We start from the raw sequence: 26997 nt of genomic DNA, 5'->3' as shown, positions 1-26997 counted from the left end.
GCGGACACAATCTATTTTTATCGCGAGTCGCGTTCGCATGTGCTAGGCTTTTCATCTTTATACGTACATACACACATATACAGACACGGTGTTTCCCGCTGCGCATGTGTCCATGTTCCGTGAATGTGTGTACGGCCTAAAAGGCAGCTAATCCTGACCCACGCACTCTCGCACGCGCTAAAGGCCCGCGTGTGGCACGGTTACAAATTTTATGGCTTTTCCTTTATACGCCGGTGTAATAAATCGTCCGTGGACGAATGAACTTTCGTGTGCAACGGCCGCTACCGATATGATTAATCCTGCCGGTTAAGGGGGGAATTATATGCGGAAGGCCGTTTTCATGGCTATTTTTACGAATTTTTTCAACAGAAACGGTAAGATCAACGGACTTTAAATTTTCACAGTGTATTCATAATTGTTCAAAGTATAAAATAAATTTTATTCAATCGCAAGAACCGATCCAATTTGTAATTGCAGATAAAATGCAGTTATCCATTTGCGAGCTCTGTGTTCGCTGTCGACATAATTTCGGGCCTCTCACCACTCTGAAACCAAAAAATGAGAAAGATTTTTAAAATATATGGTTGCCATTATAGCCCGTACGAAAATGAAGGCAATGAAGCCAAGTTTGGAAAGACAATGACTGTACAAAAGAAAAATATCGAAAATGAAACTTTTTTCAACTTGTAATCATGTTTAAAAAAATGAATAAAATAAAATATAACCGTGTTCAAGGTAGGGGCGAAAATTACATGTCTACTTACATGTATATTAAAAAAATTATAATAAATTATAATAAAGATTATAATAAAAATTTCAAGTTATTCGGTACAGTAGTTTTTACGTAATCATGTCGACAGTTTAAGAAAATAGTGTTTCTAGATAAACGCGTTTAAAATTTTATTTTATTTTATTTCACTTTCCGTATAGATAGTAATAAATTTATTTTATACTTTGAACGTTAATAAATATACTATAAAAATTTCAAGTCCATTGAAAACAGTTTGCTTCGCATATAATTCTCCCTTTAAGGCGACTGGAAGATCAGATTGCTGAAAAATCGTGCTTGTTTTTGACAATATTTTGCGATGAACTGAATAAATGTGCAGGAATGAAAATTTTAGGTATATTTATGCAACATGTGAAGAGTAGACAAATTTTGTTTATTAACAAATAATCATATAAATATACGATATATATAGCTGAAATATACTCTCCTTTTTTTTTTTTTCAAGTTGTCGTTTTTGCAGTAATATCTCGGCTCTCGGTGGTCCGATCAGAGCGAATTTTAGCTAGAAATCTTAAGGAGGCTCATCATTATCCGGTGAAGCACTATACAAAAAAATCGAACAAAATCAACAAAAGGGCAGCTATTATTAGGAAAAAATTCAAATTCTTCAGTTCTTTTACAATAAAAAAATTAATATCTCAAAATGAAATATTTCGACGGAGTTGTCTATGGTTCACCTGAGAGCCAGATGACCAAGTATTATTGCTTTAAAATTTCAAATCGATACGAAGCTCAGTTTCGGAGAAATCACTGCAAAAAGTTGAACAATAAAATTTCGAGAGAAACGCGTTTAAAATTCAAGTGGACTTATATTTATATGAGTATTTGTTAATAAACCGAATTTTTCTACTTTTCATATGTTATATAATTATATCTAAAATTTTCATTCTTGCACATTCATTCGGTTCGTCACAAAATATTATCAAAAACAAGCACGATTTTTCAGTAATCTGACTCAGTCCCCTTAAGTCCCCTTAAGGAGCCCGATCGAATAGAGCGTGTTTGGACGGTCGAGAGACTTGTGATCTTTCTTCGCGACTGCTCTCATTTCACAAACTTTCTTTTCCTTACAATGCACGAAATCTCGCAACTGCAACGCGAACGCGAGAGGCGATCCGGCTGCTACAACGTACGCCTGTTTAATATGCACACTTCGAAACCGTCCGTTTTATTCTTGCCCCACGAGTCGGGGGGTAATATCGCGGTCATAAATCGATACTTTAATGAATTTCGTTAAGGTGACGATTCGCCGCGACTGCGGAGGTCACGAATAAAATTCACTTGATTGTCGTAAAAGGCGTGATCGTTTTTTTCTGTTTAATTGCTTTAAATTTGCATAATACCCGCACGCGCGTTTGACGTTACAACCGGATGCTGTGCGTTTATTTCTGGTAGGTGGACCAATGTTTCGCACCGATTTGTCATCGCACACGATTATCGCAGCGCGTGCGATAACATGAAACGTATGTTGGTTTATTACACTCGTTTTAATGAACCCGTCGATTCGCAACCCGGTGATATTTTTCTTCGGTGATGCGTGAGACGCGCGGCTCTTGGACGAGGTATTTCATCAGGCACATTGTGAGAAGTACCGAGTGGACGAGGTAGTCGTTTGTATTACTTTGTTGCTGAGGTTTCTCTATTAAAATGCACTCTGCAGAAAGAAGCGAACCCACGGGAGCGGAGCTACGAGTTAAGCAAGAAGCACCGGATTATTCTTTTCGCCATTTCGTGCGCTTTAGCTGAGAAATCCGCAATGGTGTGCCCTCTCTGATTTTCTTCAGAGTTGATTGTAATCCAAAATAAAATAAGAGACGTATCTCCTAGTAAGTGCTTAATCGCGGGCTTAGAGTGTAAAATAGTCTCCCTTTGAGAGAAATCGGATTTTATGTCTCTGAGGAAACTCGTCTCTTAACTGACGAGAAGTGGAAAGAAAATGTCTTGAGCGAAAATTTCTCGTCTTCGAATGTGCGTCACAATACGCTTCCTAGATTTTTTAGAGGTGTTGTATCTTTTATTATAAATGGATACGCTTACGATAATATAACTAGTTTAAAAACTACAGATGAAACGGAATGAAATGTGTTGTGCTGCGAAGGATAATTTCATATCGTGGATAGAAAAACACACATTCGATGAACGGGAAAGGATAAATGGAAAGACGCAAAATTTAAAGAAATAATCTCACAGGATAAATAAAACGCATGCAAATTTCAAAAGAGATTTGAAGTTTTACAGATACACACATCGCGAAATATAACGAAATCTATCGCAATATAGTTCAAACATTAAAAATAATGCCCTTTTAACCAAGCACTCTTGAGATGTCCTTTCTATAAACTGGAAATTCGACTCCTCAAAGCCAACGGTATGGACATAAGCGCACATAGAGGTCATGTGAGCGGAAAAGAAAACGATAAAAATATTTCCAAGACTATGGAACCATTATGCAACTACGTAACTACGACGTAGTCTCTCCGAAAGCACCTACAATGGAGCAAGAATATGACCTCCACGCAGGACTTTTCTTCGGTATCTCAGAACCGCGAAATATTCGCCGGTGATAAAGTTTCTCCCAAACTCCGCGAAATTTTACGAAGAATCTTTGACTAGATACTCAGCGGTTAAGGGCGCATATAAATATTTCCCACATGCGAACCTTAATACAAGATCGCGTTATCTCGATAGCACTTTCACCGCCTGGAGAAGAAATTTAATTAGAGCAAGATGTAAAGGAGATATAATTTCCACTCACTTGGAACTTTAACGCTAGAACTACCAAGCGATAAAAAATGATAAAGTCGGTTTGTAGTTTCTGGCAAAAATTACTCAATTTATGTAGCAACGCATTTTATAGGTATCTTTAACGAACGTTGTATAAAACGAAGACAAATGGATGAACATTCTTGCCATTACATAAAACCTTTTTTAAAAAGCTTCCATTTCGATCGCAGAAGCAGGTCGCTTTAGTCGCCGGTAGTTCCAATGTGAAGACAAACAACGAAAATACACAAAAAGCTGCAGATATGTCCCAGTCAATTCTTTTTCTAATAAATCGTAACAAATCCTCTTAGGCAATAAATCGTTACATTTTACTCCCTAAATCTGCGACAGAGCTCTTTAAAAAAAAAAAATAAATATTTCTTATTTCACCTCAGACTGTATAATATAAATAATTATTAAGACATCATAATTAAATCATAATTAAATCATAATTAATCATAATTAAAAGACATCAAAGTCAAAAGGAGATGCTATTGCGGGTTTCCTCGTGGAGAATGAAACGAGATCCTCGGGTGGCTTTCTGCAGATTTCTTTTCGACTCTCAGCTATCCTCCTTGTCTACAGTTTTGTAATTGTTTGTTTGATCGTAAATGTGATATTCATACGTCGAGGAGTCTGCTCTCATATCAAAGCGAAAGGAAGAAAATAAAATAATGTCATTATTCCTTCACTCGCTCTTTCAGGGTAAACTCCTCGATTTAATGTTCAACTGCTCTTTGTATCTCTCTTTTTCTCTTTCGTTCTGTCTGTCTATCTTTGTCTCTCTCTCTCTCTCTCTCCCTCTTCTTCCGGAAAATTGTTGTGCGTCACGGATGGATGACTTTCTCCGTAGATCATCAGTTCTACCACAAATGGGCCCTGCTCACCGATCCCGATGACGTAACTGGAGGACCCAAGGGCTACTTGAAGTGCGACATAAGCGTCATCGGCAAGGGCGACACTGTGAAGATACCTCCGAAGAGCGAAAAGGACGAGGATGATATCGAGGGGAACCTTTTGCTGCCGGACGGCGTGCCGATCGAGAGACAACGCGCTCGATTCGTCGTGAAGGTTTACAGGGCCGACGGTTTGCCGAAGATGAACAGCAGCATCATGGCGAACGTGAAGAAGGCTTTCACCGGGGAAGTGAAGGACCTGGTGGACCCATACGTCCAAGTGTCCTTCGCCGGGCTGAGCGTAAGACCTACGCGTCCACGTGGCGAACTCGATTTGTACCCGTTTCTTCAGCAACGTCCATTAAACCTGAAATTGAATTTTAAGTCTTTGTCTAAGTAGAGTAGAGTTTGAACTTAGCTCGGAAAGCTTTAATGGACGTTGGCGGAAACAGGCATGAGACGGAAGAACTTGAAAGGCTTGGAGATTAAACTGTGAACTTTCGCACTCGCTCGCTCGCTGGAAAATTTGCCACAACGGGAAATTCAATTAATCCGAGACGGCTGCGTTTCCGCAACGTGTGGAACGCAATCAACAGCGTTGTCGAGTGCTCCAGGCGTCACACACGGGGACGACGCAGCATTTTTCTGTTTCTGACACTTCAGGGGAAAACCAGCGTGAAGAGGCACAGCTACGCCCCGGTTTGGAACGAGCAGATCGTTTTCACCGAGATGTTTCCGCCCCTTTGTCAGAGGATAAAAATACAACTGTGCGACAACGACCCTGTGCACGCCACTGTCATCGGCACACACTTCGTCGACCTGAAGCAGATAAGCAACGACGGCGAGAAAGGCTTCTTACCCACTTTCGGCCCGGCGTTTATCCATCTTTACGGCAGCATCCGAGATTACAGCCTCATAGACGAGCACTCGACGTTGAACACCGGCCTGGGTGAAGGGATCTCCTACAGGGCAAGGTCGCGATATTATCGTTATTAGAACACGGAAGTCCGCTGGTTTTCTCCCTCTCGGCACGACACAAAGAGCGGCAGAAGGAGGTCTCGCGAGTTTCCCTCGTTATTCCCACGGTGTATTCGATAATAACAGGAGAACAATTGCATTGCTAGGCTACTGATAGCGATACGAACCGAGATCAGCGACAACGTGGAAATGGCACCGTCGGAGGTCGAGGTGGAGCCGACGGTGCCAATCAACGAGACCGCCTACGCGAGGAACGAGGAGTTCTTCTTGTTCGCGACGATCATGGACGCGACAATGATCGACAAGAAGCTCGGCGACAAGCCGATGTACTTCGAGATCTCAATCGGCAACGCTGGCAACGCTCTCGACGGCCACAACGAGAGTTTCAAGGTGAGGAATCCCGTGTAATTAATTGCCCGACAGCGAAGCAGTCTCCTCGGAGGAATTCCTCAGCCGAAGGAAACTTCCCCCGAGAAAATTCTTCCCATTTCTCGGTCGAGTATTCCTCGACGAGCGGAGGAGAGAAGAGAGAAATTCCGCGAAGAAAGGAGAGAGAGAGAGAGAGAGAGAGGGGGGGAAAGAACTCCAATTTTGTCTCTAGAGAGCTCTATTTCGCTTTCGCAGATGTGCGAGATGGGATCGAAGGGTGGCGCGACCACGGAGGAGGAGGACCTGCAGGAGGTGCTCAGCGGCTCCTGGCAGAGCACCACGCCGGCTAATAAGCCGATGACGCACGATAAGATTTATTATTTTCTGCCGTACTGGGACGACAAGCCGTGTCTTCATGTGAGAAGCGTATGGCCGGATTACAGACGTCGGATGTACAACAGCAATATAATCGGCAGGATCGTCGACAAGCTGGTGAGAGCTCGCGGTTTCAACAAGTTGACCGCCGCAGAACGACAGTAGGGAACTCAGTTGGCCGTGACATTTTCAAGTCGGAATGTTATTTCATGTGCTAATTAATTATATTACCATACAACTATTAATCGACTAATAAATCTAAATAATATTAGCTGATAAATAATATTGGCTTAATTAATTATACAGCTATTATTCAAGTATTATTCGTCATTCGGCAAAACTCAGAGGCAAAATTTAATTTAAGAGAGAACAAAATTGTGAGACGTCTTTAGTTTCCGAAGAATTGATGATCGATTCATTGATTTTCTTTAGACTGTTGAGAGGCGATATTTTTGCAAATTCTTCGCTTGGTCTCCTTTCAGGGAAAGATTATGTTTTAATGAATAAAAAACATGTCACTGGCGTGACCAGAATTATAAATATTTTAAGTTTGGATAAAATATATAACAATCATATATTCAGTCCGACAGAAAGCGACCCGAATCATTTATCATATATTTCTCCGATGTTTCGTGTTATCCCGTCAATTCGAGTAGCTCGCGAGATATATTATCCAAAGCTCACATCCGTTCTCCCTTGGGAGAAGAGTAGAGGTACAATTGTTGCTGGGTCAAAGTGGCGCGCGGGGATCGAGGCGCGGAGAACCGCGGCGAAGTGGATTTGCACAAGACCGACCACTTCCGTTCCAGGAAGAGGGATTGTCGGAGGTGCAGTCACACCTGGAGGACTCGACGTGCGAGAAACTCTTGAAGACCACCCTGGAGGAGCTGAGCGCCAACTGCAATCGCTACGTCAGCATCAGCAAGTCCAGCGTGACCGGCCCGGGTGTCGGCAAGACCAAGCTGGATAAGGAGCGCACGAAGTTGTGTCAGCGGGAGCTGGAAAACATCGGGATCATGTCGCGCAACCTCAAGGCCCTGGTGACCAAGAGCAGCTTCAAGGAACGGCTGAAGACCGCGCACAGTTACCTGCAGAAGCTCAAGTTCCTCGTGGAGGATGTCAGTAGCGCGAGAGTTCAGACGAAAGCGTGGCCGCTTCACGAGATGGAACTGCCGGTTTTTCTCTTTGCAGCCGCAAGACTCCCTGTCGGATGTGTTCATCTGGGTGATCAGCTCCGGCCGGCGGCTGGCGTACCAGAGGATACCTGGCCGAGAGCTCATCTACTCGGTGGTGGACGAGGAATGCGGCCGGCACTGCGGCAAAGTGCAGACTATGTTCCTCAAGGTAAGTGTGCGCGCACACACTCGGAAGTTAAGGGAAAGTTATTTTCTCTCAAAGTAACATCTCACCGTAACGTCTCACTCGTTACTCGCCGAGGAAAGTATCTCGTTACCGTTACCGCTTGTTATCACTCACAAGAGAGATAACGAGTCGTTACAATTTCCGTTGCATTGTTCGCCGAGAGATTCTTCCTTTTCATCCTTCAATCCGCTGTCGTCTGTCCTGTGTAAATGTATTCCACATGTACGTGCAAAGTAACGACGAGAGTAACGATTGCATTCGTCCCCGTTGCGCTGAGAATACAATCGCGTCGCCGTTATCGTTCGCCAACACGAACGAAAGTGAAGTCGTTTCCAAGTCGTTGAAGAGAGACTGTTTGAGGAGAAAAAAAAAAACCACTTGCAATCTTATCTCCCGAGCAATCAGCTGACTCGATTTGCACTTTCGATTCGAATCGCTACGCGCTATTCCCGCGGATCGAGCGGATTCCATGCGTAGCTTCCAGGCAAAAAGAGATTCGGGCCAGCGGGATGGGCGATTCAGACCAAGCTGCAGATCTACATGTGGCTGGGGATACTCAAGCACAAGAAGTACTTTATCCAAGGCCTGCCGAAGGGATACGAGATCAGCAATGAGCTGAAGAACGTCGACAGACCACGCGCATTGCCGCCCGCCGTGATCCACTATACTCAGAAACACGTGCGTATTTTTACGAGTAAGATCCTGCGCACATAAATCGCCGTAACCGTAAACGTAAGACGTAAACTTGAGCTGAAGTCAGGATATTGCTTTAGGTCTGCGTACTCCAGAAGAAAATAAAAGTGACGATAAATTTAACAGCAGCCAGGGGCAGAAATTGCAACGACATTCCGATGGGCGTGAAAATGACGAGAAAGTGTGCATAAAGACTCGCTTCTCCGTCATGATTTTATTTTCTCGTTTATTATCTCCATTTTCTCTTCTGCCTGGAGGATGATCGTGACTTTCGATCGACTGAAGTCACAGAGATAAAATCCTGATTACTCGGCCTGAATCTCAATTAGACGGTCTCTTCTTCCTTCCTTCGGATTGAACAGTCTACGCGATTTACCTAAAGCTCATCTTTATTGTTTCTTCAGCTGAAGTTTACGTCTTACGTTTATTACTGCGGTAGTTTGCGCACGCAAGCCGTGGCTCCGCCGGCTGCGATGTCCGATTAGAGGCGTAACGAAAGTGCGCGCGCTGTTCCGAATTGATCGGCAGAAATTTCAATTGCGAGCCCACATGTATCAAGCGAGATCGCTGATCGGTAGTGACGCCTCCGGTCTCTCCGACCCATTCGCGAGGGTCATCTGCGGTGAGTTCTGCAAGTGCACCCAGGTGATCGACGAGACCCTCAGCCCGACGTGGGACGAGTTACTTTTGTTCGACGACATCCTGATCTACGGCATTGCCGAGGAGATCAAAAAGGACCCACCGTCCATCGTCATCGAGCTGTTCGATCAGGACAAAGTGGTGAGTCTGCGAGTCTGAGCGTTTTCCCACCGCTTCTCGCGTGCGTATCTTTCGTGTTGCTCAACTTAGCCGCGTCTCTCCGTTGCTATCCACTTTCGAGGGAGAAACTCGTCGAGAGAGTCCATCCGGGCTGAGCGCAGCGACGACGGGACGGAGATTGTTTGCTTACTTCAGTCTTTCTAAACGCTACCTTTGCTACCTTGCTCCGCCGAGCTCGCTCGTGAATAATTCTCCGCGAGAAAAGAACTCACCATCGATGCTACGCTCGATCTTAATTGGGAGGCTTAATTAAACGCGAAATGCTCGTAGACGGCATTGCAACTTCTATGATTTCGTAATCGTTTCTTTTGCAGAGTCATGTTGTAACTATGGACATAATACTGCATGAGGGCTCTGCTTTGACAGTTTGTATACAACATATTGACATTTATACCGGATCGACATCGATCTCTGCCGTGTTACACGACGCACGTCGTGTACGACACTCGACCAATCGCACCCAAGACACGCATGACACACACTCGACTTGCTGCACGGCACTCGAATTTCTTACTGCCACTCAGTTTCACTCTTCTCCTCTCTCTTTCACTGTTTGCCCCTCTGGGCCAATGTGTGTACCACTACTACACCTTTCTCGATTATCAAACGAAATTTTTATTTCTCTATATTATTTATTAATATGTTAATATGTATATTTCGTATCGTAATCTCGCGCATTACTATTAAATTTACGACTTGTTGTCGTTGATTTCAAGAACGTATCTCTGATTAAACTTCTTTCGCTTCAATTTATAGTCTTTTTATTTATAACAACGCTTTTTTATTTAATATTTATTTAATTATTTGTTAATAACATACGGGTCTGACCCCTTTGGTGTACAGAGATTGAGACAATAGTATAGGAATAAGAAAATTCTCATACGATAAAAAGTGAAAGAAAGTAAGGGAAGAAAAAAGAGGAAATTTAAGAAAATTAAAGAAAGAATATTAAAGAAAGAATATTATTTGCTTATTTACTTTTACTTATATCGTTGTACGAATTATTATTCTTATCCTTATCTTTATCCTTATCCTGTTTATTTATTTTTTATGTAACCGAAAGATATGTTTCTTCCTGTTAACAAAACAAACACAGGTTATTATCGTTATATCCACTATTTGTGAGCCATCACTTTTCTGCATTTGACTTCTGTGTGCCCGAAGGTGTTTCAATAACTGCGATGAATAAAATCTACCTATATTTGCCTATCCTTTGCGCAAACTTCAACCTTCGACCCTTAGCGTTTCCTCACGATGTAATGAATACTTCGAACGCAAGTGAATTCGAGTCTATCGAGTTCAAACCACACTGCCCTCCTTATCCACGCTCTTTCCTCGCATCTTCGTGCGACACACAATCAAGCAGCGACAACTTGGTAACTTGGTTCGCGCCGGAATTTCCACGTGACTTTTCAGGGAAAGTCGGAATATATCGGCCGGGCGATCGCACGGCCCCACGTCAAACTCGCCTCCGAATCCTACACTCCTCCGCAATACCCGCCGTCCTTGGAATGGTACGAGGTAACGAGAGGAGCCTCGAGAGCGGGCGAACTCTTGGCGGTGTTTGAGTTGCTGGAACATCCCTCCACGAAGGATTTTGGATTCCCGACTTTGCCGGATCCCAAAGACCCCGGCTGCGGATCTCAGACGCCGGGTTCCGGCCAAGACCAAGGCCCGATTCTCCCGGTGCCCGTTGGCATCCGGCCTACCTTGTCGAAATACCGGTAACACGTGACTTTCGCGAAAGCTGCGAGCGAACGAGCCGGAAGGTCTGACAGTCGCGCCTTACGGACGATTTCAGGATCGAGGTGCTCTTCTGGGGCCTGCGGGACCTAAAGCGCATCCACCTGCTGACGGTCGACAAGCCGCGGGTGGACGTCGAGTGTGCTGGTCACATTCTCTACTCGTCCGTGATCGCGAACGCGAAGAAGAACCCGAACTTCAACACGCCGATCAAGTTCTTGGAGCTGGAACTCCCCGAGCAGGAGCTCTATCGGCCGCCGTTGACAATAAGAGCGGTGGACTGCCGGAGTTTCGGCAGGTACACCCTCGTCGGCACCCATACCATCAATTCGATTCACAAGTACATGTACTACCCTTTGACGAAGAGAGCGAAGGACGCTCAGGAGAGGAAGAAGAGCTTGTATCAACTGCAGTGCACGGGTAATTATTTGGATCTGTCGACACTCACTCGCTCACTCTCTTCGTTGTGGATTCTAGATTAAGTCCGCAGCGTTCCCTTCAGCTATAGTATCTTCAGCTATATATAAATAAAAAGAATAAAAATAAAAAAAAACTCGATGCAGCCCTCGACCAGTCGAAATCGAGATACCAACAAACGTCGCTGCCGGAATCGCTGACCGACCTGGAGACTAACAACGGCGACACCATCATCACCCTCGGATTCGAGCCTGGATGCGGATCCACGAAGAAGGACAAGACCGAACAGAATTTACGCAGGAAGCAGAGCTTGGCCAACGACAACAGTATGGGTGTGTGTTCGCGAGAAGGAATTCTCAATCGTCCGTTTTATCATTATCCCATTTAATAATTATCTCAAATCGCACATTTTTATCGCGTGTCCTTGGTATTTATCATCAGACTTTATCAGACTTTATCAGAATTTATCATCAGACATTAACAGCGAAAATTTATTCAACTAAAATCGAGTGAGTCGAATACGAAGGTGGAGGCTTGACAGCGCTGCGTTTTCAGGCGACTTGAGCATGTTGGAAGACAGCGACGGCTGCCAGGACTGGTGGACCAAGTACTTCGCGTCCGTGGAGGCGATGATCGAGGAGAACAAGGAGCTGCGCAAGGAGAAATCGATATTCCAGAATCAGCCGAACGGAACGCTGACGATGTTTCTGGACGACGCGGTCGCGCAAAGCCACCTGCCCGCCACGGCCGAGAAGAGCCCCGGGATGAACGCCACGAAGAAGCTGTTCGGCCTGAAGTCAACAGCGAACGCGGCCAAGTTCGTCTCGAAGCTCAGCCCGAAGCACATTGCGCACAATTCCAAGAAGACCGCTCTCCTGAAAATTTACCCGAACGAGCTAGAGGCGCAGCCCGAGTTCGAGCAGTTCAAGGAGTGGCTGCACACCTTCGAGCTGTATCGAGGCAAGAAGACCGGCGACGAGACCGAGGACGAGTCGAGGATCGTCGGCAGCTTCAAGGGCGCGCTCAAGGTGTACAAGTGGCCGTTGCCCAAGGACCTGGTGGATCACACCGTGATGGGCTTCGATCCGCAATACGGCTTCTTTCAAGGAGTTCCGTCGAACGAACCTATTCACGTCCTGGTGCGGGTGTATATCGTCAAGGCTAATGATTTGCACCCCTGCGACCTGAACGGAAAGGCCGACCCCTACGTGGTCCTGCAACTGGGCGGCAAGAGGATCAGCGACAAGGAGAACTATGTGTCCAAGCAACTGAATCCTGTTTTCGGCAAGTACGTACTTCCCACGCGCGTTATATGTGAAAAAATTAAAAATAATATAAAAGTATAATTGGATATAATTAAATAATAATATTGTAATATATTATGCACCTAACTTTAGCTTGGCGTTTAAACGCCAAGTCAATAATAAGTCAATATCATAATATTAACCCATTCGCTTTGGCCGATATATTTAAAAATGAGACATCTCTTCTCTCGAAGAAGTGATAATTGATAACAGCGTCTCACAATATTACGTACATAAATTTTCAATATGGTTTGAAGGTGCTTCGAGATAGAGGCGACTTTTCCGCAGGACTCTCTGCTGACCGTGCAGGTCCTCGACTGGGACTTGGTCGGCACGGACGATATGATCGGCGAGACCAAGATCGATCTGGAGAATCGTTTCTACAGCAGGCATCGCGCCACGTGCGGCCTCGCTAAGAAATACGACGAGTGAGTAACTTGAGCGAGTAACAGTTATTGCGACGTGCACGGCGAATAAATTGTGGAACCTCGTGATGAAATGAGACGCGTCACGCGACTTGGTAATCTAACAACGCTGACTCTTATGTCCGCCGTCGCAGTATGTAGTGAGCATTTATTTAAAACTGACGAATTTTTCTCTGTTTACGACGAAGTACGACGTCACCATTTGCTCGTAACGAGCTTCCGAGCTGACATTAGCCGGAGCTAATGACTATTTCTCGGCGCTGTAATCGCCGTTGATCTAAAACACGCTTTCTTTCTCCCCTGCCCCCTCTCTCCCGAGGTCATGTTATTCTTTATTACATTACTCCTGCATTAACAAGACTCGTCGTCATTACATACTTCGCGTGATGTGTATCTATTAAGCTGCGATAAATAATCGCGTACTGCCTTCCAGAGCACTGGTCTTTGTGTCAACGTGCGCGGAATAACGCGGCTGTATATAATGCGAGAACGCAGGTGAATTCCGACATGAGGGATTGATTATTCGCTCGTTATTTACGCTTTAGATCCGGCTACAACAAGTGGCGGGACGCGATGAAGCCGACGCAGATACTTTCGAAATTGTGCAAGGACGGCAAAATTGACGGACCAGTTTACTCTCACGGACGAGTCACGATCGGCAGAAAGACCTTCTCCCTCTCGAACGAGGAAATGGAGTATTACGTGCACACGAAAGGTACATCCCACTTACTCCACAATCCAAATTACGTAATTAACCTAGCAATTAGCCAAGGTGCTTGCAAATCTCATTAATTATTGCGCGAATTTCATTAATTATTATTCCATTAATTATTGCATTAATTATTGCATAACACTCGGTGCCTGATATATCTCGCGCGCAAGTGCGATTGGAAGGCTGATTACTCGAAAAAAAAAAATAAAAATAAAAAAGCCGATTGCTGATTATAATGATTTTATTAAACAAATGATGTTCGCTGATTACTCGCTTCAGGAATGGAGGAGCATCTCGCCTTGGCGGTCCTCCATCAGTGGAGCGCCTTCCCACGGATAGGATGCGCGCTGGCACCCGAACACGTGGAAACCCGGCCGCTCTACAACCCCGAAAAGCCTGGGATCGAGCAAGGTAAGCTGGAGATGTGGGTGGACATGTTCCCGATGGACATGCCCTCGCCCGGATCATCCATCGACATCTCGCCCAGGAAGCCGAAGAGTTACGAGCTGCGGGTTATCATATGGAACACGGACGACGTGGTGTTGGAGGATGACGCTTTCTTCACCGGCGAGAAGATGAGTGACATTTACGTAAAGGGGTGAGTTTTTCACTTTGACGAATGGGCGATTTTCACGCTGAGTCCCACTCAGAACCATAACACATTGATTCGACGTTGATTTGACGTTGAAACGGTCGATGAAACATTGAATCAACGTTGAATTCAACCCTTATCGACGTTGAATCAACGTCGAATCGTTCTGATTGGGGATTACATCGACTAAAAGCTCAAGCAGATGATGATACTTTGATGGATCGAATTATTCGATCTATTTTCATTGGAAAATACAAGACAAAAATATGGAGGGGGGGGGGGTGGAGAAAACGAAAAAACATTCGACGTCGTCTGCAATAGATGGCTGAAAGGGCCGGAGGACTGTCAGTCCACCGATATTCATTACCGTTCATTGACGGGCGAAGGGAACTTCAACTGGCGCTTCATATTTCCGTTCGATTATCTGGTGGCGGAAGAGAAGATCGTGATCAACCGGAAGGAGAGTCTGTTTAGCTGGGACGAGACCGAGTGCAAGATACCGGCGCGTCTGGAATTGCAGGTAATAACATCGTGCGTGTCCCTTTCGGGGCACAGAAATGGAACAGAACGATCCGGACGCTGCTTCCAGGTCTGGGACGCGGATCACTTCTCGGCGGATGATTTCCTGGGCGCGATCACCCTCGATCTCAACCGATTCCCGCGTGGCGCGAAGAACAGCAAACTGTGCTCGTTGAGCATGCTGAAGACCGACGGTTCTGTTCCGACGGTCAACATCTTCAAGCAGAAGCGCGTAAAAGGCTGGTGGCCGTTTTATGTGAAGAAGGAGAACGAGGATATGGAATTGACGGTGAGGCAGGCAATTATATCCTTTCGTCCAGAAACGATTACGAATCGTGCGAGAAGGCTCTTATTTGCCAGAATTCTTTTCTCCTCTCTTCTTTCCTTTTTCCCCTTCTTTCACGAGAGTCTTATTTAATAGCTTTATTTTAACCGGACTGATCTGCGACACGCTGATGCAGAAATAATAATTTCAATTTCATCGATTATAATGCTTTAATTCGTTTCGTTAATTGTGTTTGCTCGCCGTGTGTTTTAAATGTATCAGAGATAAATATGTCGAGATCTCCCATGTAGCGAAATTTCTTTAAACTGCTTAAACTTTGTTAAATTTAACGCGTCGAATATACATTTCATGTCGTGTCTCGCATAGGGCAAGGTCGAGGCTGAGATACATTTACTCACGAAAGAGGAGGCCGAGAAAAATCCCGCCGGGTTCGGTAGGAACGAGCCGGATCCATTGGACAAGCCCAAGTCAGTATAATAATCGCAACAATGAAACAGATTGTATGACCTTATCTGTTTCGTACCCTCTTGTGCGCTCGATGTACCCTTGACTTTCTATACTTTTTCTGCTTCGCAGCCGACCGGACGCGTCCTTCATGTGGTTCCTCAATCCGCTGAAGTCCATCAAGTATATAGTTTGGCACAATTACAAGTGGGCTATACTGAAGGCCATGGTAGCGATCGGACTGATCGTACTTATGCTCTTATTCTTTTACGCTATACCAGGTTACTCCGTGAAGAAGATCTTGGGGGCTTAGATCATCGCAATTCGTCGCAGTGTCGTAGGATCGTAATCGTTGTTTTCAGTCGGTTTAAGGACGATCTGATGAGTCTCGAAGATGTAGTCATATTACTGTGCTGTTACGTTTTTCGTAGTGTAGCTTATAGCTGAGAAAACAAGAGATCTTTATTCGATTAGTTCATAGTGGACCAACATGACACCAGAACATAGTCGCAGGCTAGGACCATGTTGTAAATAATAACTCGTGTGACGGTGACTTTAGGAGAAGAAAGAAAGGAGAAAACACTACGAAAACAGAGTAAAAAAAAAATATTAGCGGCAGAGAGTAGCGGCTTACACCACCAGATATATATATATATATAATCTATTTTTACTCATAATATCCAGTCACATCGCGACGATTGTGTTTCGCGGGCGAAAACACAGAAAGACCATTCGACTATATTCCGTCGTCATCGAATTGCTCATTGTACATTCAGAAGATATATATGTATAAAAAAAAAAGAAGAAACGGATAAATAAAACATCCGAGAAAGGTACAAACCTAATAAAGCACTCTGTGTAACTTGTCAGCAACTTTATTAATTTATTAATTAACTAGTCAAATTATCAACATAGAATTGCTTCCTTTTGCCTTTAATCCGTAGACAATGCTGCGAACTTATTAGCTACGGACGGTATATCGTTTTCCTCGCTGGACGATCCAGTGATCTGCTTATTCGTTACGCTTCCAGCAGCTTTCTTATGTTTGTCGTTGTAGGACTCTTCTTCGTTTTCCGAAGAAGACATGTACATAGTTACTGTGTCACAATCATCCGTCTCTTGATTCCTAGCTTGAATCCATCTCACTATCTCAACGTCCGCATGACTTTCCCATTTGTCTGAAAACAGAATAAGAGTTCACAGGTGATACTTGAGTCGTCGCAAATGTTTCACAAAAGAGATCATCTCATCTAGTTGAAAGAGACTGATGAGAAAGAGCATATGTATAAAAAAGAATCTATTTCATTTAGTTCATAGAGCGAGCCAACATGACACCATAGTAATCGTAAGTTAAGACCACATTGTAAATAATAACTTTAAAATACGACTTTAAGAGACAAAAGAAAGAAAGAAAGAATTATGAAAAATATAAAAAAGAAATACATGCTATACCTTTATTAACAGTCCAACCCAGCGGGTATATGTATAGGCAAATCTTTCCCTCCAGTGTCAGTCGCAACAGCGAATTCGCTGCTCTGTAAGTATCCAGTCTAGCCGCGCGGGCTGTTGTGAAGTTCCTCTTGATGGCCCAACCGTCGCAAATATCCATAGCGGACCACGTGTCGTCGTTCTCCGGATGTGGGATCCTCAACAGCTTTGGCAGATTCATCCTTTCGGCCATGAACTTCACGGTAGTGTACGGTTCTCTGACTTGAGCGATTGGGAACGAACCCATCAGGATCTGCAGCTGTTTCGGCACCATCGACGGAAACACCAAGCCGGGACAATCGCACAGACACACGGTCTTCGTGAGATAAATAGTCTGGAAGTGCTTAGTGTGGCCGGGCGTGCGAGATACGCTGACGACTTTCTTGCCTGCGATCATGATGGAGTTTTGTTAAATTTGTATTCGCGCAATACAGACGGCTGGATCTGCAACTTTGGTTGAATCTGCCGGCATATTACTTATTGGAAAATGAAAAAAATGTTAGATTTATCACGTACCCATGAGCGCGTTCATTAACGACGACTTTCCAACATTCGGCGTCCCGATGCATCCGATGGTCAGGACGCCATTTTTGTACTTCTCGTGCTGGAAATAAGTGGTGTCCTCCTTTTCGATCGTCACGTTATCTTTGCGATCTATGTCGTCCAAGTCGTACTCCGTGTGCATTTCTTCCTGAATCTTTTCGTGCCAAGAGCTCAGGTCAACCCTGTCCGTGACGATATCCTTGCAGGCTTCCAACAACTTCTGTGCTCCTTCCGCGGCCATCCTCAACTTCCCTCTCCGGCGTCTTCTTTTTACACCCTCGTCATTGTTCGTGTTACCGCGGAGATTGTACGTGGGATACGACGTGAACATCAAGATGTGCAATTTTGGGTACTGACTGCGAAAGTATTGCTTCCAAGCGACCACTAAGGCCGGCGGTGCCAGATCGACCTTATTCAATACTAGGATCATGTCTTTCTGCAGTTTGTTCGTCACATAATCGTACAAATAAGGAGGAAACATCAGGACGGGATACCGAATGTCAACGATGACTAGCAGAATATCTGACATCTCCAAAACTCTCCACAGTTGTCGCCAAGTTTCCAAATTCAATTCGAAATAACTAAGGTCACCTAATTCTCCCATGCTATTTAAATATTCCTGAACAAAGAAAGTTAGTTAATACATAGTTAATACATACAGGGTAAGAACAAAAGATGAAAACTCTTAAAAATCTCGAAAGATATAAGTTTTACAGAAAAGTGTTTCGGACAAAAGGTATAAGGCTCAAAACAATGTATTTACTGATCTTATCAGTTTGAGTGGCGTTGCCAAGGTTAGGTCAAGGTCTGCTTATTTTGTTCAAACAGAAACTCCAATTTTTTATTATATCATCTTTTTATACCAATTAATTTTAATAACTTTTGTCTGAAACCTTTTTTTCATTGGCCTAATATTTTTTGAGATATTTAAGAAAAACTCGGAAACTTTTTCAATATTTAACTTACGATATCTCGCCAACTATTTGTCGGAACTATTTTGTCGGAAGAAAAAATGCTATTAGACTTTTTTACTCTACTTGGTTTCGAGAATATATTGTTACAATAGCACCTTGACTTTTGTTAATTTGATGATTTTGAAATTTCCAAAAGTCTATAAGTTAACAAAAATTAGGAAACTATTGTAACGATATGTTCTTGAAACCAAATAGAGTAAACAAGTCTAGTACCATTTTTTCTTCCAACAAATAGTTAGCGAGATAAGTAAGTTAAGTATTGAAAAAGTCATCAAGTTTTCCTTAAATATCTCAAAACATGTTAGGTAAATAAAAAAATGTTTCAGACAAAAGTTGTTCAAATTAATTGATAGAAAAAGATGATGTAATAAAAAATGGGGATTTCTATTAAAAAAAAAACAAGTTGACCTTGACCTGACCTTGGCAACGCCACTCAAGGTCAAACTGATAAGATCAGTAAATACATCGCTTTGAGCCTTATAACTTTTGTCTGAAATACTTTTCTGTCAAACTTATATCTTTCGACATTTTTAAGGGTTCCCATCTTTTTTCCTCACTCTGTACTAGAGATTAATTGAAATCTTGCCTAGTATCTAAATGGAAATCATAATACTCTAAGAATCACATACCCTAAAGTATTTTTGTTCCCTCATCTCTAATTGATCTTTTGTCATATTAAAATCCCACGGTGGCCGCTTAGGCATGTCAATCTCAGGTGGAAAGTAATTATCAGAGACCTCTTGATCTATAAGACTCACAGGCACAATGCTCTCCAAAGCCTGTTCCTTGCGCTTTCGCAGCTCTTCTTTAGTCTCTTGGAAAAATTGTAGTGTGTACCTATTTCTGGACGACTTGTTATCCTTGGGTTGTTTGTTTATCCTCTGTACTTCCCTCTCATACTCAATGTGGCTTATAGTATTATAGCAGTCTTCATCATCCAAGTCTTGGTTTGCTAATAATATAAATGTACATATTGTTTTATATCTACTATGTTGACAATGATATGTTACAATCTACTAACGGATATATCAGACAGAATATTTAGCTCAAAACTCACAGTTACTGTAGCTAATTAAAGTGATAATAAACTTATCAGGAACCGTGGGAATTTTTCAATAAACACTTACCACGTAAGACTTGTTGCTGTTGCCGCTGCTTTTTAGCCTGCATCTGCTGCTTCTTGGCTTTGCCACTGAACGGAGTTTTTCTTCTTCCCTGTGGCATGTTTTAGCAGTTTCGTTATAAATCTGGAAAAGAAATTCTCTCGTTAATTTTCAGACATTGGTGCTTCAATCAGGGCTAATCCCACCTCATACTACGTTATTACAAATTTATCATTCGTATCTTGTTGGTCTCTCGAAAGAAATCGACGCTGACGCTAATTATTAACGCATATATACGCCTTCGACTGCGTCGTAGGGTTAGTTTGTGTACATATATATACATAAATGTACACATTATATATATTTCATGCATATATATATATATATTATCCACCCGACAAGAACCATCAAGAAACCTAGAGCAGCTATACCAGCCGCGTGAGTAGACGTTGCGATCACCTAATAAATAATGACAGGAACGCTACAAGTAGCTCAATATATGTCATGTGTTTTTACTCGCACGTGCTGCTCTACGATCTTCTATTACAGAACATCCGATCGTGAATCAATGCCGCTCGCTTGATGGAAACGAATATATACCAGTGGAGGGGGTACAACAGTTGCGACACCACACACTCTATATAGTATAACTAGATTGCTAACTCTGACTCAATACATGACACCGAAAAATATGTACAGTCCTGGTGGTCCAACATTCACGTCTGATTGGTTGAATCAAAACACATTTCTTCTAATTGGACCGACCATATTACTTATGTAGCTCCTCTCCTTGTGGACTACCAATTTCACGCATGTGCAGATGCTTGATACTCTTATCTAAAGCCAGCGGCACACCGTGTTTGTTTTCGTGTTGGATTGGCCGCGTTCAGTGGAACAAAGTGATCAGAGAGCGCTTAGTAATTATTGTCTGTGATTGGAGCATTCTTTTAGATTCTTCGTAGACCCAGAAGTATTTACCAATCAGGAACGAGATTCAGTGGAAAGTCTAGTAATGTTGTCCAACTGTTGAGTCTGCTAAATGCAGCCTTTGAGAATCACTTACGCAAGAGAGAGAGAGAGAGAGAGAGAGAGACCTGCGATCTTTTATTTTGGGCAGTTTGGTTAAGCAGTGATTCTCAAATTCACAACTACACGGACTACAAGGGCTGTGTTCCAAAATCCACTGCTACTGAAAACACAGCCTAGCTGATCATAATAGACCTGTTCGTTTTGTCTGCACTGCTGAACTGGTGCATTAAATTAAAAGGTCTATTCTTTTCCTCTGCACCGCTGCACTAGTATAATAAGTTCGAGTGAGACAAGTATATATTTGTGTCACTTTAACTTATTGCACCAGTGCAGCGGTGCAGGAGCAAGAACAGACCAAAAGTGAGACAAACATAGGTTTTCTCACTCGAACTTGTTGCACCAGTTCAGCAGTGCAGACAAAACGAACAGGCCTAAAGTTTACACATGCATGCTCTCGACCTAAGAACCTGGGTCCATGCAACTCGAATATGCCATAATAAAGACCGTTGGCACTGACGAGGTAAAATTGAAAAATAAATTTTACAAGGCATAGAAATAAGGCAAGAAAGATGCAACTGCTCGCGTTATCTTCGATTTAGCTGAAACAGTCGGTATTGTCATGATTTTTGAATTACCTCCAGGCCTCTTGGGACTTCTTTGTCAATTTACTCAGGACCGATAGTATTTAGCATTACTTCGTCAGTGGTAAATGACTACAATAACAAGATAGATAAGGCCATCGCACACAAAATTGCATAGCTGCATATACATAACATAAGATTGTATGGACCAATGAACATCGAGAATAAGTCGCCATATTGATGCTCGATGCTTAATATTCGATGTTCATTGGTCGAAACGGTTTTATGTATATGCAACTATGCAATGTTGTGTGCGATGGCCTATACTTTTCAAGTTTTAACTGTGAAGCGCCCAGTCTCTTTTCGTTACCAATCTCGGTCACTCCTCATGGAAGATTTCGTGTCTACGTCTTCTCTTATGTCTATGCCTGTAGCATCACTAAGCAACACAACATAACCTCGTCGAGTCGAGTCAAGCGAATCACGCTTGTTTTGTCAGCTACTAAGAACCGTGAGTTGCAAAAAATCATGCCGATGCAATGGCAAAACTTCCTCGACGTTCTCGGCCGCAAAATGCGCTCCTCTCGATTGGCCAGTGACATAGCCTTGAAGACAAAGATAAATCGCGAGGACGAGCTAATGTCATACTTGGCGACCGATCATGAAATTATGTGAGTACGTTTGCATCGTTCCGCTCGTATTCCCGAGGATCTCACGTCTTTCACGGCCAAGCCTCGTGCTTGCGACGATCCTCTCTCTCGTCGAGCGCTGTTCTTCTTTGAACACCGTCAAACGCGACAATAAACACAGTTAACCTGTCTCGTCCTTGTGTACGTTTTGCTTTCTTTCTCTCTGTGTTCCATCTAGTCCAACGGAACTCTCTTCCCCACCAGCTTCCTAATTAGCGGTTCCAGCTAATCGCAGTATGTGCGCAGTATACTTTTGTTCATCATACTGTGAATCGTATCACCCTGTCCCTTCTTCGTTACGCCACTAATTAATCAGCGCTCTCTCCAGTGTGTGTGACACGGGTCTTCATTATGATGCAGAAAGCTTATATCTATGTGGCTAGACGAGACATATAATAAAAGGGAGGGCAAATCTCTGGAGAAAGCAACGATATTTAAGATGGTCGGTAATAGGGAGTTTCAATCGAAGAAATATGCCTTATCAGTGAGTACGTACACAAAGAGTGCGATATATGCTCCAGCAGACAGTGAAGATCTCTCGGTAGCAATCGCTAACAGGTCTGCTGCTTTGTTCTACTTGGGCAAATATCACGTGAGTACCATTGATTGAGTACTTAAGGGCTGTGAACCTAGAATGTAAGCTTTGGTTATTTCGCTTCATGCGTATCAGAGAGAAAGAGCTTACCTCTCCTATAATTTCCCTCGGTCTTCCTTCCTATTATGAATCGCTGCGATTAAACTGTCTAAAATGATGACACGTTTGTTTTCCGCTGTAAAATGTAACCGATCAACTTTGCGCGCCTGACAATGAAGGACTGTATCAAAGACATCGAGTTGGCGACCAAGTTGAAGTATCCACGGAAATTATGTTACAAACTGTACATACGTGCAGTTCAGTGTTATTTAAAGTTAGGTAAGAAAGAATACGCCAGGGCGGCACTCCATCAGCTACGCGCACTAATCAACGAGTACGATGACATGCCAAACACAAAGAAAGGCAGGTATTTCACAGTCTGTACTGTTCGAGTTCGAATAAGACGAGCACGATAAGACAAAAAAGAAAGACAGAGAGTGAGAGGAAGAAGAGGGAGATAAAGAAAGAGATCGTTCCAAGCGGACTCGGTGCTTGTCAACGTAAATGACGAATCGATCAACTTCTTTTAGAAACTCTAGAGAAGCAGCTAGTTCAATTGTCGTCCTCCGTATCACAGATGGTAGACACGAGCGACGACGTCACGGGTGTCACGGAATCTCATCGCATACTGCCCGAGATCTTGTTCGGCGAGAACCCGAATTTGCCGTTCGCGTCGACGGCCTTAGACATTAAGTATACGCCGCAAAAGGGACGACACATGGTAGCTAATAGAGATATCAAGAGGAGCCAGATACTCTTCGTCGAGAAGCCCTTCAGTTTCGTGACACTGGAGTGTGACGGGGCGAGTGACTTATGTGAGAATTGTTGTCGCTCGTGCGGCAAGAACCTTACACCGTGAGTCTCGCCGATTTCGCTGCGAATTTGATTGAGTTCGATAGATAGGCCGCGGGACTAACTTGCGATCTAACAAGAGTAAGAGTCGTAAGCGCGTTCACATTAGCACAGTGCCAAACGCTTTGTATACGTGTTGTATAGGTGTTCAGGATGCATCGACACTGTATTTTGCGACGTGAACTGTTGGAACGAGGCGTACTCGTCTCATCACCGCTGGGAGTGCGTGGGCAATCAGATGCGTCTTTGGCAGCAGATCGGGGTGGCGCACTTGGGCTTGAAGACGCTCCTCAAGTGCACGATGACGACCGACAATAGCATGTTTAACAGAGTACAGCAGCTAGTGACCGGTTTCGATAATCTCTCAGCGAACGACCTTATTGTATATGGAATCGTGAGTGACATTATTTACGCGCACGCGCGCGGAGAGCCGGCGAATGATGATGATGATGATGATGACGATGATGATGATCATAATGATAAAATAATAAACAGCCGGATACACGTTGCGAGATACGGCGTTGCGCGCACATAGAATCTCATTAGGAACTTTCAGACTTCAACCCGGTATCCCTTTATGATTTCTTTCAGACGGCAACTATGCTCACACTGTATTTAACAAAGTACACAGATTATTTTAAAGTTTGCAATGTCAGAGAACACCTAGTGTCGAAGTTTACCGACAACACTTTCAACTTCAACAATGATCTCGCGACAGAGAGCGATGAACGAGTATATGTAAGTTCTCTACTACTGAGGCACGTTTTACAGCTTATTTGTAACGGGCATGCTATCACAAAGCTAAACAAGATAGCATCAGATAAAGATAAGCTCTGTGTCGAGCAACAAGATAGAATAGCTACAGCGATTTATCCTTCTGCGAGCATGATGAATCATTCTTGTGATCCTAATATAATTACTAGGTAATATATAGACCCTTAGATTATACGAGAAAAAAAAAATTTATAAAAGACAATGACTCGCTCATTGCGTATACATGAGTAAGACTGGCATTCGCTTGTTTATTAACGTTAACGCTGTTGTCCCTCAGCTTTGTGGACCAATATTTAATAGTGAGAGCCATGAAGGATATCCAGGCAGGTGAAGAGGTTTCCAATTGTTACGGTACGTGAACAGAATTCCAAATACTAGATCAACACATTGAGCGTCGCATCACGTATATTTGAGAGACGTGTGTGTGTGAGTTTCCGCAAGGGTTCTGACACCCTGCATCTGTGCGTGAGGGTTTTGCTTATTCGATTAGAAATTATTTTACCGAGCAGTTAGAAGAGATATCGAATAGAAAACAGGACGAGATTTAAATTCGAAAGAAATTAAAAGTTGCAAATATCTTAAGGGAATAAATTTAGAAATTTTTGAGGAGAAATATTGAATAAAGAACAAAATAGAGAGAGAGAGAGAGAGAGAGGGGGAGAGAGAGAGAGAGAGAGAAAGAGAGAGTTGAAGTGAAGAAAAATATATATTGCAAAGAGATGGACAATATAAAAGAAGAAATTAAATTTAGAAGAATAATATTGAATAAAAAAAGCAAGACAATTTAAATTTGGCAGAAATTTATTAAGACAATCTGTATAGATAATTAAAGAAAAAGATTAAATTTCGAAATTTATAGAAAAAAAAAGTGTCGAAGAGAAAACCAAATATTAAATCATCAGATAACGTGGACCACACGTATAAAGATTTGTTTAGCATCATCGCTGTTTCAATATCATTGACGTAACACTGAGCATTTGAACCCAGTGAAACTTACGCACATGAATTCAGCGTGGCGGTCAACGTGTTGAGTGATTTGTAGACTTCGCTGTGTCGGTGCGCAGCGATGGAATCTTTCTTTCTCACTTTGGACTGTTGTTGCGACAGGACCTAACTTCAGAAGAATGTCGAGAGAGCATAGACAAGAAATTCTGAAGAACCAGTATGGCTTCGAGTGCAGATGCGACCCGTGCGTTATGCCGGAATACGAGAATTTCATGGTAAACTATACATTATACGTTGCCATGTGTTGTCCGTTAGAATTACCACGCGAAGGACTCAAGTCCTAAGCTGGTTCGTACGCCTTGTTCGCACAGGAAAGATTTCACGCGATCAAATGCCCGGAATGCGGCGGCGCGTTGGAGGAGTTCCATTCGTATTCCATGCACTGCTTAGACTGCGGAGCGACGCCTTACATTAATTGTCAAATCGAGCTGAAGAACGCCGTGACCGCTTTCGACGCGGCGCAAATTTATATCGAGCTCGAGCGAGAGGAGGAGGCAGTGGTAAAATTGAAGGAGTGCCTGAGCATTAGGAGAAACCTATTGTACAAGTACCATCAGGATCTCACCGCCACTTTGGATATCCTCGGCAAAGTATACGCCATTATGGGTCCGTATGAGCCGCGATATGACCTCCAGCGTTTTATCAGCGCGACACGCGCCAAAGAGTAGAATGAACGCACGTTAAATTGATCGCTTCTTGGTTTCAGGACGATGGCTCGAGTCTATCTCGCACATCGAGCACAGTATGGCTGCGATCGAGGAACGATACGGCTGTTCGAGCATGGAAGTTGCCAATGAATTGAACAAATTAACCGACATATGTATTAGATACCTGCAGGAGGAGCCTAACAGAACGACGAAGTGGTACAAGTGAGTATCTCGCGCCGCATGTTGCACCGATAATTTTTACCGTACACGACACACATGCGAGGAGACACTTACGTGGCATTATGCGTCATACAATCTCGTTGCAGAAATGTCTTGAAAAAAACGCGGCGGTATCTCGATCGTGCCGAGGAAATCGTAAACTTCACCTATGGCCCGTGGCACGAAATTCACCAGGAGATCATCGAAAAGAAGAAGGCGCTGGCAATTATCTTAAAAGACTACAACATCTAACTCTGATCTGTAAATCGTGTGAGATATAAGCGAATAAATGATGCACGTCAAAGCTTTTACATACCCTTTTACGGATTTTTTTCTCCAGCTTAGTTACGTGCTACAGACGAAAAGGGAGAGAGAAGCGATGCGCAATTCGTTGTCGTACGACTCCTTCTGTAGGGCATCCATTTCTCTTTCTCTTTTCCCTCGTCTCTTTCTCTTTCTCTCCGAGTAGCTTGAACTGCTATTAATTTGATTGAGTCGCGGTTACGGATATGACATCACACTGCGATTGAGATGAAAAATTCGAATCTAACACAATGCATTCAGATTCGAGTGTATCAACGCAAGACAAGTGTTTCAAGTAACGGCTATTAATATGAAAGACTCGCTCGATCTGTGTTACTTGCTTCTCGAACGATCGTCGTTTAACGGGGATCCCACCTACCCACAGCACCCACGCTCAAGACTGTCACTCCTCGTTTGTTTACCTTTATTAATCACTTACCGTCAAATTATTATCGCAGCAACGGGAGAGCGGATAGTTGCTATCCTGCGCGCGCGGCGATATGAGCATAAAGAGCGCTGCAAGAAGATAGTTTCACGTTCGGCCCTCTAAATTGGATCGTTATCGCTCCGGCTCATTCTCCCCAGCACCCTATGCTCCAATTTCGAAGTTTGGCAAGGAAGTAATTACCGCGCCGTAATAGAATTCCCCGTATCGAAATCGATCAAGTA

At 43.4% G+C, this 26997-nt stretch overlaps 3 protein-coding genes across 6 annotated transcripts in view; 2 read left to right on the top strand and 1 right to left on the bottom strand.

Moving 5' to 3' along the window:
- Positions 1 to 16360, top strand: part of LOC105184228 (otoferlin) — a 43753-nt gene extending 27393 nt beyond the window's left edge. The window contains exons 9-28 of one of the 3 annotated variants that reach the window (XM_025298476.1): positions 4407 to 4750; positions 5113 to 5423; positions 5574 to 5817; positions 6052 to 6288; positions 6981 to 7289; positions 7363 to 7515; positions 8011 to 8211; positions 8755 to 9006; positions 9360 to 9410; positions 10462 to 10769; positions 10847 to 11208; positions 11352 to 11537; positions 11761 to 12493; positions 12767 to 12937; positions 13480 to 13649; positions 13926 to 14244; positions 14560 to 14758; positions 14828 to 15046; positions 15410 to 15510; positions 15620 to 16360. In XM_025298476.1, coding sequence (XP_025154261.1) covers positions 4407 to 4750; positions 5113 to 5423; positions 5574 to 5817; positions 6052 to 6288; positions 6981 to 7289; positions 7363 to 7515; positions 8011 to 8211; positions 8755 to 9006; positions 9360 to 9410; positions 10462 to 10769; positions 10847 to 11208; positions 11352 to 11537; positions 11761 to 12493; positions 12767 to 12937; positions 13480 to 13649; positions 13926 to 14244; positions 14560 to 14758; positions 14828 to 15046; positions 15410 to 15510; positions 15620 to 15800 — 5051 coding nt within the window. In that variant the 3' untranslated portion in view covers positions 15801 to 16360. The remainder of the gene's footprint in view (positions 1 to 4406; positions 4751 to 5112; positions 5424 to 5573; positions 5818 to 6051; positions 6289 to 6980; positions 7290 to 7362; positions 7516 to 8010; positions 8212 to 8754; positions 9007 to 9359; positions 9411 to 10461; positions 10770 to 10846; positions 11209 to 11351; positions 11538 to 11760; positions 12494 to 12766; positions 12938 to 13479; positions 13650 to 13925; positions 14245 to 14559; positions 14759 to 14827; positions 15047 to 15409; positions 15511 to 15619) is intronic. The other 2 variants (XM_025298475.1, XM_019841925.2) reach the window with 2 other exon arrangements.
- On the bottom strand, positions 16351 to 20236 carry Ns4 (Nucleostemin 4). Of its 2 annotated transcripts, none has more exons than XM_011142879.3 (6): positions 20055 to 20236; positions 19620 to 19739; positions 19122 to 19444; positions 17492 to 18137; positions 16940 to 17362; positions 16351 to 16665 (listed from the first exon to the last, which is right to left on the bottom strand). In XM_011142879.3, exons 2-6 carry the CDS (start codon positions 19714 to 19716, stop codon positions 16421 to 16423), a joined length of 1734 nt encoding a protein of 577 aa, XP_011141181.1. In that variant the 5' UTR covers positions 19717 to 19739; positions 20055 to 20236; the 3' UTR covers positions 16351 to 16420. The 2 variants fall into 2 exon arrangements, with proteins under 2 accessions (XP_011141181.1, XP_011141180.1); XM_011142878.3 differs by lacking the exon at positions 20055 to 20236 and adding an exon at positions 19802 to 19923.
- A 1309-nt stretch (positions 20237 to 21545) lies between these two features.
- On the top strand, positions 21546 to 26340 carry LOC105184227 (SET and MYND domain-containing protein 4). The gene is made up of 11 exons (XM_011142876.3): positions 21546 to 21876; positions 22255 to 22486; positions 22708 to 22891; positions 23059 to 23383; positions 23525 to 23774; positions 23972 to 24303; positions 24432 to 24505; positions 25262 to 25374; positions 25471 to 25765; positions 25866 to 26028; positions 26133 to 26340. The coding sequence occupies exons 1-11, from the start codon at positions 21734 to 21736 to the stop codon at positions 26275 to 26277; spliced, it is 2256 nt and encodes a 751-aa protein (XP_011141178.1). The 5' UTR covers positions 21546 to 21733; the 3' UTR covers positions 26278 to 26340.
- The last annotated feature ends 657 nt before the right edge of the window (positions 26341 to 26997 follow it).

Source organism: Harpegnathos saltator, unplaced genomic scaffold, assembly GCF_003227715.2.
Source record: "Harpegnathos saltator strain DR-91 unplaced genomic scaffold, Hsal_v8.6 scaffold220, whole genome shotgun sequence".
Lineage (NCBI taxonomy): Eukaryota > Metazoa > Arthropoda > Insecta > Hymenoptera > Formicidae > Harpegnathos > Harpegnathos saltator.
Note: the sequence above shows the minus strand (reverse complement) of the source record. Positions and strands in the feature narration are given on the sequence as shown.